The sequence below is a fragment of the Neolamprologus brichardi genome, chromosome 22 (assembly GCF_056152115.1).
Source record: "Neolamprologus brichardi isolate AB-2024 chromosome 22, ASM5615211v1, whole genome shotgun sequence".
In the NCBI taxonomy this organism is placed as follows: Eukaryota; Metazoa; Chordata; class Actinopteri; order Cichliformes; family Cichlidae; genus Neolamprologus; species Neolamprologus brichardi.
In genome coordinates this window covers 4,009,481-4,023,679 of record NC_142124.1, presented here as the reverse complement: position 1 = coordinate 4,023,679, position 14,199 = coordinate 4,009,481, and the positions used below count along the sequence as shown (strand labels likewise).

The 14,199-nt window shown below is 40.8% G+C and overlaps 1 protein-coding gene across 1 annotated transcript in view; it reads left to right on the top strand.

The window, feature by feature from the left end:
• Positions 1–3,260: 3,260 nt before the first annotated feature.
• LOC102797045 (chloride channel protein 1-like) overlaps positions 3,261–14,199 on the top strand; it is a 72,776-nt gene continuing 61,837 nt past the window's right edge. The window contains exons 1-2 of the mRNA XM_087834868.1: positions 3,261–3,376; positions 13,897–14,194. Coding sequence (XP_087690994.1) covers positions 3,326–3,376; positions 13,897–14,194 — 349 coding nt within the window. The 5' untranslated portion in view covers positions 3,261–3,325. The remainder of the gene's footprint in view (positions 3,377–13,896; positions 14,195–14,199) is intronic.

Sequence of the window (14,199 nt, the reverse complement as noted above, 5' to 3'; positions counted from 1 at the left end):
TGCTGTGTGGTCCAAGCACAAAACACAGCAGAGCTTTGTCACCAGTGCTTCTGCTGGACTAATGCAAACTGGGGAGTTAATTTAACCCTCCAACACAAATCCTGGTTTAGCAGCTGTAATTAGGTGGACTTAAATCAACTGGAAAGCTAATCTGGTATTAATTTGTGACGTTTCCTTTTTGTTTTTCTTTAGGCCTACACCTCAGATGAAACAAAAAGTTGAGTAACCACATGCAGATCCAGTTTGAAGAGGCCTGAAGTCTCAGTAGGAACAAACATATCCACGGCACACTCGAATATTTGTAGCTTTTGTGTGAAAGGCCACAGGTTTAATCCTTCTTGATTTTCCACTTTTACCTTCCTTTAGGAGCACGGTGAAACTGCCGTGGCTGTTTTGGTTTCAACCATCATGGAAATCTGTCCTGGTGCTCTCGCTGCTGTCTCTGGTTTCAACAAGTTCATCAGGGCAACACAGAGGTAACCAGCACTACATATTCAGTGCCACACCTCAGCGTATGTTGTTGCTGTTTAGGCTTTTTTATGTTTAAAGGTTTCTGATTGTGTTGTTCTGTGTTTCTTTTAGCTGCTTCTGTTCTGAGAAAGAACTTTTGATATTCTTTACATTTCTTCGGTTTTGCTTAATCATGATTATTGTTCTGTTAGGCTGCCCGTCTGTTGCTTCAGTGACTATTTCTTTGTTTCCCACCTGTAGTATGCATTTGAATTCTGCAAATGTGTGTTTGAAAGCAGATTACTTCACTGTCTGAAGCTTGATTTGTAACACAGCATAAATATTACACCACATGCTGTAACCTCTGCTGTAGCCTGACATGCACGCTCTAAGAAAAGCAGCTACATGTACACAAAACAGAATGCTGTGGTAAGCGTATTATTATGTACACCTGATTATTACAAGGGTAATGCCCCTGCATGCATTTTCTTAATTGCTTATCCAAGTTACGTCCCAGGAGGCCTGGAGTTGTTGTTGTCATAGAGCTGGACAGGTTGGCAGTGCGTCACAGGGATCCTGCAGAGAGAAATTATAGCAGCAATGGCTGATATGTTTAAAAATGTAGACATGCACTCATCTGAACTTTTAGGTGCACCTTGCTAGTGCTGCATTAGACCCCCATTTACCTTCAGAACTGCATCAGTTTTCCACAGCATAGATCATGTGAATCTCCGATGTGTTTTCTAATCTTCTATTGTCCAGTTTTGGTGAGCCTATATGAGTTTCCTGTTCTTAGCTGACAGGACATGTTTTCTGACGTCAGCAGGGTGTTTCTCACCCAGAGCTGGTCATCTTTACGTCACTGCCTGAAGCCACCAAGTTGCTGCCATGAAACTCACGGTTTAGATATTTGCATTGACAATCAGGTTTACAGGCATGCTTAACAAACTCACTTGTTCCTCATTTTCATTCTAACATTTCAGGTCTTTGAGCCAGTTTTTTTTCTTTCTTTTAAAGCGTTTCATTTGTAAAGAAACAAATTTCCCAGTGTTTATTTCCTCATTCCAGTTTGAATAACCCAGTTTCATGTGTGACTGGAGAGCAGAGCAAACCAGTTCAGCCATTATAAGGCTCTACAGCATGGCTATTCAACTAAGAAGTTAGTTGGGCCAGATTTTCAAACAGAGGAATTTATCTGGGCCAGATATTTTTTTGCAGCCAGTAAGCAGCAGATCATGATAAATTTCAAACCCACACAACTGTATTGAAAAACAAGTAATTTTATTCCTTTTCCCCCTGTAAGTCTGGTGACCTCTCACAAATGCACACCAAAAGGTCCATTTAAAAAAGGGGAACTATAACTAAACTTTTTTTTTTTTTTTTGCACATTTGAAATAATAATAATAAAAAAACCATTTTGAACCCTAACCCTGCTATAGATATTACATCAGTTTTCCTCAGGTCATCTAACAGCATTTCAAACTTCAAAAGAAGCAAACACGAAGGGAAGATGCTGCAACTCTCTCTTGGACTGTACAGGACCCTCACCGTGGCAGTACAACTCCAGTTGTAAGATTATTAAACTCGCAGTTAAACTGTACTTTTGCAGCCCTCTCCTGAGATTGCTCTGGAAAGTTTGTGTAGAAAGTCTGGTGTTTGTCATTGTGGTGCCTTCGTAAGTATAGCAACACACTCACTGCAAATTCAACACATTGGTTTGGCATTTGGATTTGGCGGTAAAATGAATAAGTATTTGTCAGTCCAGGCAGGGTTAAACTGATAGTTTTCATTGTCAATTTTGCACTTTTGGAGAGAGAAAGACGTGCTGTTGTCGCATCATATAATACGACGATTGTTTAATATGTTTACATCACGGTGCATTGCGGGTTAAATATTGCTAGGCTACTAGGAGTGTTGCATTCACAGTCTACACTACGCTGTAGGAATTTTTAATTTTTTAAAAATTAATTAATGAATTAATTTTTTGCGTTTTCTCTGTGTTTCTGCTAGGACCACAGGCAGGGCCACTCGCAGGTTGCTTCTGGGCCGCATTTGGCCCGCGGGCCGCCATTTGAATAGGCTTGCTCTACAGGGATCAGCCATAAACCATGCTGGACTGTGGTTACTGCTGATTAACACATGAGACGATTTATCTTTCCAGATTCTTTGACAAGTTCTCTTTTGGTCCCTTCCTGCTGAAATGATCATTTCTGTGCTTAAACAGTCTCCATGTAAGGAGATCGAAGAGTTTTGCTTTTCTTTCGTCTGAGTTTTAAAAAGACACCGTTGTTAATGTGCATGTTTTCACAGAATTTGCATAACAACGAAACAAATTAAACTATTTAGCATTCACCACCTGTTCTTTAGCACTGAAAACACAAAGCACTGACCTCTAACACTGATCATCACACTTAGGCAGTCAAAATTAGCAGCTAGCTAATTAGTGGCATGTTTTAAAAACTGCATCTTATTTACAAAAACCAGATCTCTTATACTGTTGGATGGATTAGTAACATCTAAACTCAAGGTTGAATGACCAGGAATCCCCTCCTCCAGCATACAGCTTCTCCCTTTTCATGACCTGGTTGATCTGCAGCTCTTTAAATGTTGAGCAACAACTATACAGTTCAGTTAGCATATTATTCACTTGGTATTTAGTCCTTCTCATTAAATCTGAGTTCATTTTACAGATAGCTCAGAGAACTGCAGGGGTAACCCCAGCTGGAACTATTTGTGTTTGTGTGTGCGGTGTGAATCCATGCCTCTCAGTGTTTGTGTGTAAGCGCGTCCTGGCTGTGCGTCCACAGCAGTACTGGTATTGCTGAGACAGACGGTGAGCGGGTGGGTTTATTTTTGGGTCAGTGACAGTGTGTCAATGGCTGCAGATGCGTCGGAAAGGAAAGCTCTTAGATACAAGCAAACCCTGGTCAGTGTCCCTTCTCTTTCCTTTCTCTTTCGCTCTCTGTCTGTCTCTGTCCTTGTGCCATGTCTACACCAGCCTCGATGTTTCATATCTAGCATGCGTCTGCAGTTTTGTTGCGGGAGTCCTGCATGACGCACCTGTATCGTCCACACTAATCCGCGTCCTTGTGAATGAACAGCATGTGACAAGGTGATGTGTAACAGCGGTGTCAAACACACGGGCGTGCAAACAGGTGCTCAGATGCTGTGCAGCTCCTTCGCCCCTGATCGTGGCGTGCACTTACGCACTGTGACGCTGTCTCGCTACTTGTTTCCTGCCGTCTCTGCTGGCCACCTGTTTGCTACCCTCTCTGTGCCTCGCTTCCTAAGCCCTGCTTGGTCTTTGCACATGTGGGACAGGCTTCTGTGACAAGTGTAACGTCAACAGTTTGTGTATTGGGGGGTTTTGTGCGTGTACATGTGTGTGTCCCAGGTGGTTTTCCATATGTTTCCAAAGAGGGGAAACCTGACCGTGCATTTGCATTCATGTAGCTGCTCATGTCTTTTGGGACAAAGCAGTGTGAAGAGCGTCTCTCAACATCTGGCAGGTTTTCATTACAGCTTTGAGAGGTTCTGTTACACAACTCTGAATCGTCTTTTTCTTGTTGTCGAGTTGTTTAGGAGACCAGAGAACTGGAAACATTTTTGTTTGTTGTTTTGTTGTTGGTGTTTTTCTTTTCTTAATATCTGATTGCTCACAGTTAGCTTGTGATTTCTATTGAATAAATGTTTTTTTACATCTACAATAATAAGCAAAAGTTTCGCTTTTTGAGGTGGTTCAGTGACACTCTATGTTTTTATTGTGTGACTTTAGTAGAGGGGCTGTCATTGATTCATAGCTGATTCATTGATTCATGTCATAGGTCTTGGCCTTGCTGTAGCTCATCAGTTCATCCCCTGTCTGAACCAAGCAGTTCGAGCTCCCTTCCCTGTCTTTGTAGGACAACTTTCTTATGAATAGCTTCCTCGTGCAAAACTGGTCCCTTGTGCATTCACTGATCTTTTTAGTTCAACTTTGGCTTTGTGTAATGTAAGCATCTGGACCTTTCACAGAAAATATAGCAGAAAATAAGGAAAAGCATGGTGGGAAAAGTGCATTGTTTTTCTTCTGATGTAACGGACAGGCTGTAAAACAACCTTTTTTGCGCCACCGACCGGTTTATGTCCGACAATATTTTCACGGACTGGCCTTTAAGATATTGCGGATAAATACAACAAAATAAAACTAGTACCACTACAAAAAAAAGAAAAATATTTATTTATAACTAGGGCTGCCACGATTAGTTGACTGGTCACGATTACGTCGACTATCAAAATCGTCGCTTTGTAAGATCACAAAAGACGCAGGAATAAGTAGTAGGATTTGAGAGTGTAATAACGGACTGAAACAGAAGATGGCAGCACTGCATGTACAAGGATGCCAGCTGCCGTTAAACCCCGAAGAAGAAGAAGCTGTGTCCCAGAATTCATAGCGCGGCCCAGCTCAGTTTCCAACAATGGCGGCAGCTAGTTAGTTTTAATATTACTCTTATTATTCTTTCTGGGTCACAAAATAAACGTTTAACATATTTTTAGGCGAGAATGTAGCTGTGTAAACCTCAAATATCTGCTCAGTTTATCAAGACACCACATATTTTCAAAAGCGCTCCAACGTTTTCGGAGACGTCTGTTACCCACTAGCTCGATAGCTAGCCGGGGGCTAGGCTAACTAGAGCCGTGAGAACACCGGACTCCCGGCAAATTGTTTTCAAATCCACCGCTGTCTTTCGCTACTCAGGTTAAACATGATATATAAGTCACTTAGATAACTTAAAATGTTATTGTTTGGATTTTTTTTTTAGTATTTTATTTGTTCCTGAGTAAATTGGTTTGGCTTTTTAGTTAGCACATACCTTAAACACTTAAAGCTGTAAGCTAATGATAGTTATATAAGAGCAGATGCTGCTGGTGCAATAAGCTGTACATTTTACGTCCAATGGATGATGATCTGATTAGTCGACTAATCGCAAAAATAATCAGTGACTAGTCGACTATCAAAATAATCGTTTGTGGCAGCCCTATTTATAACACATAGGAAAAGACCCAGGGAAGCCGAGTTAACGCTAAAAATGATAACAGAATGATGATAAAAACCGATAAAAATCCTGAAAACCATAAATTTCACACCCGAGCCTCAAGGCCCGTGCATGGCCCCGGACCATGGACCGCTACTGTAAAAGATAGTTATGGTTTAATTGAATGATTTATTCTAAATGATTTCTGATTTTTAATGAAATTGAATAATATAATGATAAGAAAAGTTAGAAACCCTGGTACACAACTGGGAAACAGAAATCTCCCATGCTGTTACTGACACATACATGCCACATTATACTGGTTTGTGAAGCGAGTGGTACACATGAGTTTCAGTGTGTTAAGAAGAGAAATGTTAAACCTTTTTTGGCTTTAGTTGCCAGGATAACAGTTTTAACAGTCTTTAAACATCATAAAGGTTCATTAGGTAACAAACAGTGGAACATAAGAGTGATGATTGCTGAGAATATGCCTTTGTACACGTATACTGAAAATTGTTATGATGAATCCATGAATTCAATTTCATGCTGTATTAGATGGAAATGAACATTCTTTGCTTTCATAAATAACGACTCCTGTGACATCACAAGTTTTAGAGATAGCTTGTTTTTTTTACTTTACACTGCTGAACATTTAAAGCCTATCAAACTAGGATTGAAATCCTCACAGCCTCAGATCTTTCTGAAGGTCTATTTTATTTATACTTTCTGTATTTTTGCTTTGTGTACTTGTAAGATACTCGTCCGTGAAGCTGCCTTTGATTGCAGTGCTGTCTTTTTAATCTCCTGAGTCATTTTCCTGCTTAAATCATGGTTAGTTAAAAGCAAATAAAAATATATATATTAAAAAAACCACTCTGACAGACTGAGCCATACAGCAGCCCTCCTCAGTGGTGTTGAGAGGCTGGAATGTGAAGGCTGGTGATCAGAGTGACCTATAGAATTTAATGGCTGTTGAAATCGTACGCCTACGAGTACCTGAGAGAGTGCAAAGTTATCTAATCTGTCATGTGTGTGTTTGTGCTTTTGGATACTTTGCAGGCTGTGGTAACATCTTCCCCATTTCTTATTTGTCCTTTTTTAAATTTGATAATAAAAAAACTCTGACAGCGATTTCTTACAAACAGGACACGAGAGCTGGCAGTCATGCAGAGAATGCGTGGAGTTAAACCGGCCTCTATTTTAGAAACGCTTCATATGCGTCGGCTTTGACTGCACATGACGACATATAGTGGCTCACATTGTTATATAAATCCCTCTCTGTACAGACTGCTCATGATGTGACATAATTCAGTTGAGTTCAAAAAATATTAGTAAATTATCCAAAAAGAACAAAAAGACACTAATTATCATCCAGAACTGTGTGGTTAGAGACAGAAAATGTATCAGATTTATGGTTACCTGATTCTGTTTATGAAATGCACAGAAAATATGAACATTTCATTGACTTTCTTTTGCAATATTTGTATAGATCATCAGTGGTTAGCACTGTTGTGTCACAGGAAGTAGATCCTAGCTCCATCTCCGCTCCTCCGTCTGGCCTGGTTTTCCTGTGTGTAGTCTGCATGTTCTCCCCGTGTTTGCGTGGGTTCTCTCTGGGTTCTCCAGCTTCCTCCCACAGTCCAATTCTAAATTGGATATAGGTGTGAATCTGAGTGTGAATAGTTGTCTATCTCTGTGTTAGCCCTACGGCAGGCTGATAACCTGCCCAGGGTGTACCACGCCTCTCGCCACGTGACATCCCGTCCACCATATGATAGGTGCCCCAGTTCCAGTCTGTCCTGTCTGGCCCTACCAACTCCTTATTATAAGAAGTTGCCACTGTCCAGCTGTAGGTGCTTCATGCCAACAAGCAGTAACAACAGATCAAAAAGGCATTTTTAAAATATTTGCCAAGTTAAGAGGTCAGTCTGACTAAAAAAGCTGGACACTGTGTGCATATATGGTGATGACCTGTCAATCACAAAGTAACCACACTTTTAATCAGCCAAGGTTTGGCATGGCATTCTCTATAAATGTTATATAATTTCTTAAATGAGCCTGAAAACTAACCACCGAGCCCATGAGCTCATTGAGAAAGTGTTTACTGAGGTCATAAATCAGTGCAGAAGTAGTTATTTCTCTATTGATTGTTATTTTTGTCGCTCCCTGTTGGCTGTTTGAAATATTGCATTTTTTTTGGCAATTGTCCCACTTTTCAGACCCAGAGGTTCGTCTGTCTTTGATATACTGGGTGTTTTGGAGCAGTTTTAATCCCTTCGAACTTCCTTTCGATGTATTCCCAAAGTGAACAGGACCCACAGAGTAAATGAATGTGAGACATAGGAAAAACCGCGGAATACGATGAGGCATTGAAATGTACGATGGTAGGAGAGAGGTGTGGGAAGTGTAATGAGGAATATTGGATCACACTGGTCCTAAATTTAGCCCAGAGTAGTGTTTCAGCGGCAAAGAGAGAGAGAGTGGTGAAGAAAGGAATAAGAGTAGGGTGCAGTGAAGGAAGGGGGCACAAGTGATTAGTGCAGAGTAGAGTTTCAGTGGTCGAGAGGAAAACAGGAAAGAGGTAAAGGGGACAGTGTCAGATTTCTGACAACATACAGTACTGCGCACAAGTCTTCAACCACACCTCGTGTCTTTGATTCTTGCTTCCAAGCAGCCAGACGTTCGTGGAATTGGACGTTGGCTGCTTTTTCATTAGTCCTTTTACTTTTCTTACTCCAGTTAATCGCTTAACACTGGCCTATGAATCATTTAAGCACTTAATGAATGAATGTTGTGTCAACACATAACAGACAACTTAGCAAAGAAACAACTTTAGTTGGTCAGTTGAGCCAAAGCCTCATAAATCATCTCAGGCTCTCGAGAAGGAAAGAGAAGAAGGAAAGTAAGAGGAAAAGGCTAAGGATGCCAAGTTATAAATAAAGAACATTTTAAGGCCTTCGTTTCTATTGATTGCATCCTGCCAAGTGTGAATCTACTGCCACAAGGTGTCAGCAGCAGCAACATTGTAGCAGCAATGACACAGCAGAAGTCAAATGTGGCCCAAGTAGAATTTTCCCTGAAAATTGGATGTGAAAGTAACTGCTTAACACTGTTTTTAAAAACAATAACTAACATAACTTCTTCCTTGGATAACGTTTTTTAACCAGTTGCTGAAAGCTTTCATTTTCTGCATGTAATTGCATCAGCAGAGCACCAGTCCATCCATCGTTTGCTCTTCCTGTCACATGGCGTGCAGCTAGCCAGTCCTCACTGAGTCATTTGTTTACTTTTGGTTGCATGTCACCAGTTCTCACCCTCATATTCTCATGCACCTCTTAGCCTGTTTGTTGTTTCCGTGTTTAACTTGAGTGCTTTTATTGCATATTTTACATATTTTTGTTCTTCGCTGGAGGCTGTTGAAGCAGCTCACTTCCTGGGTGCTAAATTGTAATTGAAGGCAAACATGCTGCTCTGATCCTCAGTGACTGGGTTTGTCTTGTTGTTGCGCTCAGGATTGTCAGTGCGTGTCATCGCTGTATCACTAATACTCAGATATGACACTTTTCTGCCTGAGAGAGTTCAGGCTGTGTTGAAGAATAAAGGCAGTCACACCAACTATTGGCTTTCATGCTCGTTGGAATTCTCCAACCTGTGTTTTTGCCGTGTATACTCTTTTTACTCTTTTTCCAACTTTATTTGCCTCTTATCCATTTTCCTAGCAAAATACAAGAAATGAAGTGTGACTCAAAAAGTTTGCACATCATTAGTATGTGTGAGATTTGAATCTCTTAAATTCAGAATGTTTTTATTGTGTGTCATCTAGGGCTGCCACAAACGATTATTTTGATAGTCGACTAGTCACCGATTATTTTTGCGGTTAGTCGACTAATCAGATCATCATCCATTAGACGTAAAACGTACAGCTTATTGCACCAGCAGCATCTGCTCTTATATAACTATCATTAGCTTACAGCTTTAAGTGTTTAAGGTAAGTGCTAACTAAAAAGCCAAACCGATTTACTCAGGAATAAATAAAACACTTAAAAAATCCAAACAATAACATTTTTAAGTTATCTAAGTGACTTATATATCATGTTTAACCCGAGTAGCGAAAGACGGTGGTGGGTTTGAAAATTATTTGCCGGGAGTCCGGTGTTCTCACGGCTCTAGTTAGCCTAGCCCCCGGCTAGCTATCGAGCTAGTGGGTAACAGACGTCTCCGAAAACGTCGGAGCGCTTTTGAAAATATGTGGTGTCTTGATAAACTGAGCAGATATTTGAGGTTTACACAGCTACATTCTCGCCTGAAAACATGTTAAACGTTTATTTTGTGACCCAGAAAGAATAATAAGAGTAATATTAAAACGAACTAGCTGCCGCCATTGTTGGAAACTGAGCTGGGCTGCGCTATGAATTCTGGGACACAGCTTCTTCTTCTTCGGGGTTTAACGGCAGCTGGCATCCTTGTACATGCAGTGCTGCCATCTTCTGTTTCAGTCCGTTATTACACTCTTAAATCCTACTACTTATTCCTGCGTCTTTTGTGATCTTACAAAGCTTCAAACGACGCATCGACGATTAAATCAGTCGTCGACGATTTTGATAGTCGACTAATCGTGGCAGCCCTAGTGTCATCCTAATAACCAATTTGTCCACATTTTTTCTGTTATAGTATTGATTCAACAATTTTAATTCAGGATTCCTTTGTGCATCTGTTTGCATGTTATGGAAATTATGAGAAACTCCTTGTGTAGAAACCACAAAGCATCTTTTTGTAATGTGCTTTTATATTTTAAAAGCTTGTTTCACCCAATTTAAATGCTGCTTAGATTAAACGAGTGCTACACGTGTGATCCTTTTAACTTTTAACACATGAGCTCTGAGTCAAGACGTCCGTGCCTTGCTCTGTTGTTTGAGCCTGTGCTGTGTGCAGGCATTCAGTTATAGTACTTTGTGTGTTATGCTGCTCAGGTTTCACCATGCATCGACTGCCATCTATGCACACAAACACACACAGACACACAGCATGTCCAGCGCCTTATGTGCACGTGTGTCTGTGTATCTAAATCCATCCATCCGTCAGTCGGCCTGTCCGTGAACCTGCTAAATCAGAAGGCATTGAAAGGATCACACGTGGACGTGATATAAGCGACAACTTACCAGCTTGTCGCTTATATTCCTGGGTTGCTATTGTCTGCTGTTCATGTACCAAAGCACATATGAGGCTCGGTCCTGTGTTTGTGGGGCAGCGCTGCAGCTTTTTAAGGTTCAAGTGTAAATGGGTAAATGAGCGGGAATCTCTATATCGACTCTGCCTTTTGTATCTATGGAGTCACAATGAGATTTAAAGAAAACACAACCTCTGACTGTGGTGACGACTAAGCCTGATCCACCTGTCAGGGAGGTTTTTACACATTTGCATCACATTTGCACCATAACAGAGTGAAACCATGGTAAAGGTTTCACACTCGGATACATTAAGTGAAGTCAAACTTTACATTCAACTACTAGTTTTAGTAAATTGTTACATTGTGATTTAATACTATATAATAAAAAAAAACTAGTAAAAATACTCTTTATTTGCAGCTGCATGATGTAAATACATGAGATCAGAGAATGAATATGATAGCATAGCATCTTTATTTATAATGCACTTTACATCCAACAATGTTGACCAAAGTGCTACAAATATAAAACAGAGAGGAAACAGTTTAAATTACATATAAAATATCTTAAAATTAAAAATAATATAATTAATAAGAAAACATATTTTTTAGAGACATCAACAAGTCCTGCTGTGCTAAAAGCCAAGGTAAATAAATATGTTTTAAGACGTGATTTAAAAACAGATAGGGAAGGTGCCTGTCTAACATGTAAAGGCAACTCATTCCACAGTTTTGGTGCTGCCACAGCAAACGCCCAATCCCCTCTGAGCTTACGATTAGTCCTGGGGACGCTCAGGAGGAGCTGGTCTGCCGACCTGAGGGACCGGGAAGGTATGTATGGATGAAGAAGCTCAGAGAGGTACAGAGGGGCAGCATTGGACAAACATTTAAAAACAAATAAAAGCAGCAGTTACACTAAGGTGGCTACACTGTGTCGTTGAGTTTATGCGACTCTTTTTGTTGCATTTACAGTTTAGTATTTTTGTTTTCCTTGCAGCTGCATTGCTTCTGTGTTTTAACTACAAAAAACAATCTTTTCTTAATTTTGCCTTTCATTGAAGTGAGATTCCCACAGAGAGAGCGAATGCACTTTCCCTCTGTTTGGTTTTGCAGCAGATGACATTTTACAATAATTAGCGATTGAAAACAGAGACTGAGTTCTCAGTACAGCGCTCCAAACTAGTCCTAAACTGTTCGGCTATGTGAGAAAGAATAAACTGAGAATTGTGATAGCAGCCTTTGCAGCGTTCAAACTCAAACTGTGTACATTGAAAATGTAGTTTAGATACTGCTATAATATTTGTTGATAGCACTTGAGACAGGACGGACTTTGAACACATGTAAAAGAATTTCACACGTGTGCACATCAAAATATTTGAATATAAACACATTTTACTTCTAGTGGGTTATTTGATGATGAGCTGCTAGTCTGTCCCCCATTGATCTTCATTTGTCTGCAATTATTGTGCAATTTGCCAGCAGAAGAACCGTAATCTCAGGGCTCGCAAAATCGCTAGCCCGACGTCTCGGGGCTAGCGATTTTTCTGGTCGGGCTACCAAAATCCATCTCAGCCAGTCAGGCTGTCATAGGAAGAAGAAATATGTCAATGCTTTTGCATTCTTTGGCAAACGTAGCTGTCAGTATGTGACATATTGAAATCGCGTTTGAATTTCCGCTTGTTTTTTGCTTCACTTTCACTTTGCGATGGCGCAAACTGTGAATAGAGAGCGGCAGCTACTGATTGGTGAGTGAAAGATTGATTGCACACCAATTCTTCTGACATCGTCTTATCACTCATTAGCTTACTGTTCAAACGTGACAAGTGAAGTCTCCCGCAGCAAGCTTAAACATGTGATGCAGGTTGATTGCGCAGAGAATCGCTGATCATTGCAAGTGCCTGTGTGAAAGCAGATGGATTTACGCAGGTATTTTAGTTCTGCAGAGCCAAATAAGACGGGTCGGGGTGAAGAAGGGACAGCCAAAGAAAAGCCGATCACAAAACAAAAAAGATATGACAAATCAGGCTACGAGGCAAAAACAAAAGCGCAGCTTTTTTTGGTTTCATGGACAAAAGAATTTCTGTGGCTGGAATATGACGAGCTAAATAACATCATGTTCTGCCGGGTGTGTCTTGAGTTTCCCTCGATTTCTGAGTCGACAAGCACCTTTGTTACTGGGACCAGTAATTTTAAGAAAGACCCCATTAGAACCCACGAGAAATGCAAGAAATGCATTATTGCTCAGTCTGCAGTATCTTTCCCAGAACAAACGCCAATTGCAAAAAAACTACTAAAAATAAACCTGAAAAATCTGTTTAGAACAGCGTGATGTTGCAAAGAGTGAACTACCTTTGGCAAAATTTATCAGCCTTTGCAAACAAAGCAAATGGCCTCGATCTTGGTTCCACTTGCCTCTGACCCGTGACTTCAGTGGAAATGTCAGATTCAGGATCTGACACAGACTGATTCATGTTCTACAGTTCTTACAAGTTCATAGACATTTCTGTTCAAATAGAACCAAATATTTGAGTTGATGATTGTATCTTTTTTTTTACAGTTGTTGTAATTTGTGTTTTAACAATTTTTTAAGTCAATCAAAAAATTATCCTTTTTTTCAGGCTACTTAAATTTATTTTGGGCTACCAAAAACTGAAGAGTGTCTGCCCGAAGGGCTACCAGAGATTTTGAAATTTTGCGAGCCCTGAATCTAGCTCATTTAACTCATCAATCTCACAGAAGCCCAGGTGTCCTATTTCCCCAGCATTTAAGTGCATCGTGCATTAATGAATCTGTGTGGAGCTGATGGCATGAAAATGGTAAACTGTGGACACATTTAATAACCTGAAATGAAGAAAATGATCACAAATATTTTTAGGCATTAATGACATTAATTCAATCTGAGTTTTAGTCCAGAGATCAGGCGTTACATTATATTTGCCACCACTTTGAGTCCCGTCGGGTCTTTATTGAAGTGAAACCCAGACACTTGTAAATGCGACAGAGGAGAATTAATCTCTTCCCCAGATGTCCCGGACAGTTTTCATGGAGTCTGTCCAGCTGTGATTAATCTAGAGGCAGAGTCCATGTTTCCGTTTCCATTAGAGCCGTTTGGCTCAACACGTGGTGCTGTCTAATTTTAAAGTGAACCCTTCTTTGCCAGGCTGCCAAAAGGAAAACAGTCCTCATTCTCACTGTCTCAGGAGCTACCTGTGCATGTTCATATCTGATGGATGAAAAGACAAAAATTGTTAACTGATCGTTTGGCAGCTCTATGGGGAGTACCAAGAAAACCAAGGAGGCTCCGGCAGACGGGAGGCCACACGCCTGCTGACCGAGAGGCAGATCAAGAAACATGGGACCCACCACCGCAGCCACGCCAGGACACGGCACGGACACGGGCGCCGTGGCCAAAACGGATACCACAGCCGCCATCAATACAGCTACTACAGCAGGCAACGGAACAGGCGTCAGTCCAATATGGAGACCGACGCTGCCGAGGAGCAAACGGCTGAGCCCGACCTCGCGTCCTCTGTGAAGAAGGAGCGCTCCTACTCCAAGTGTAGAGGTGAG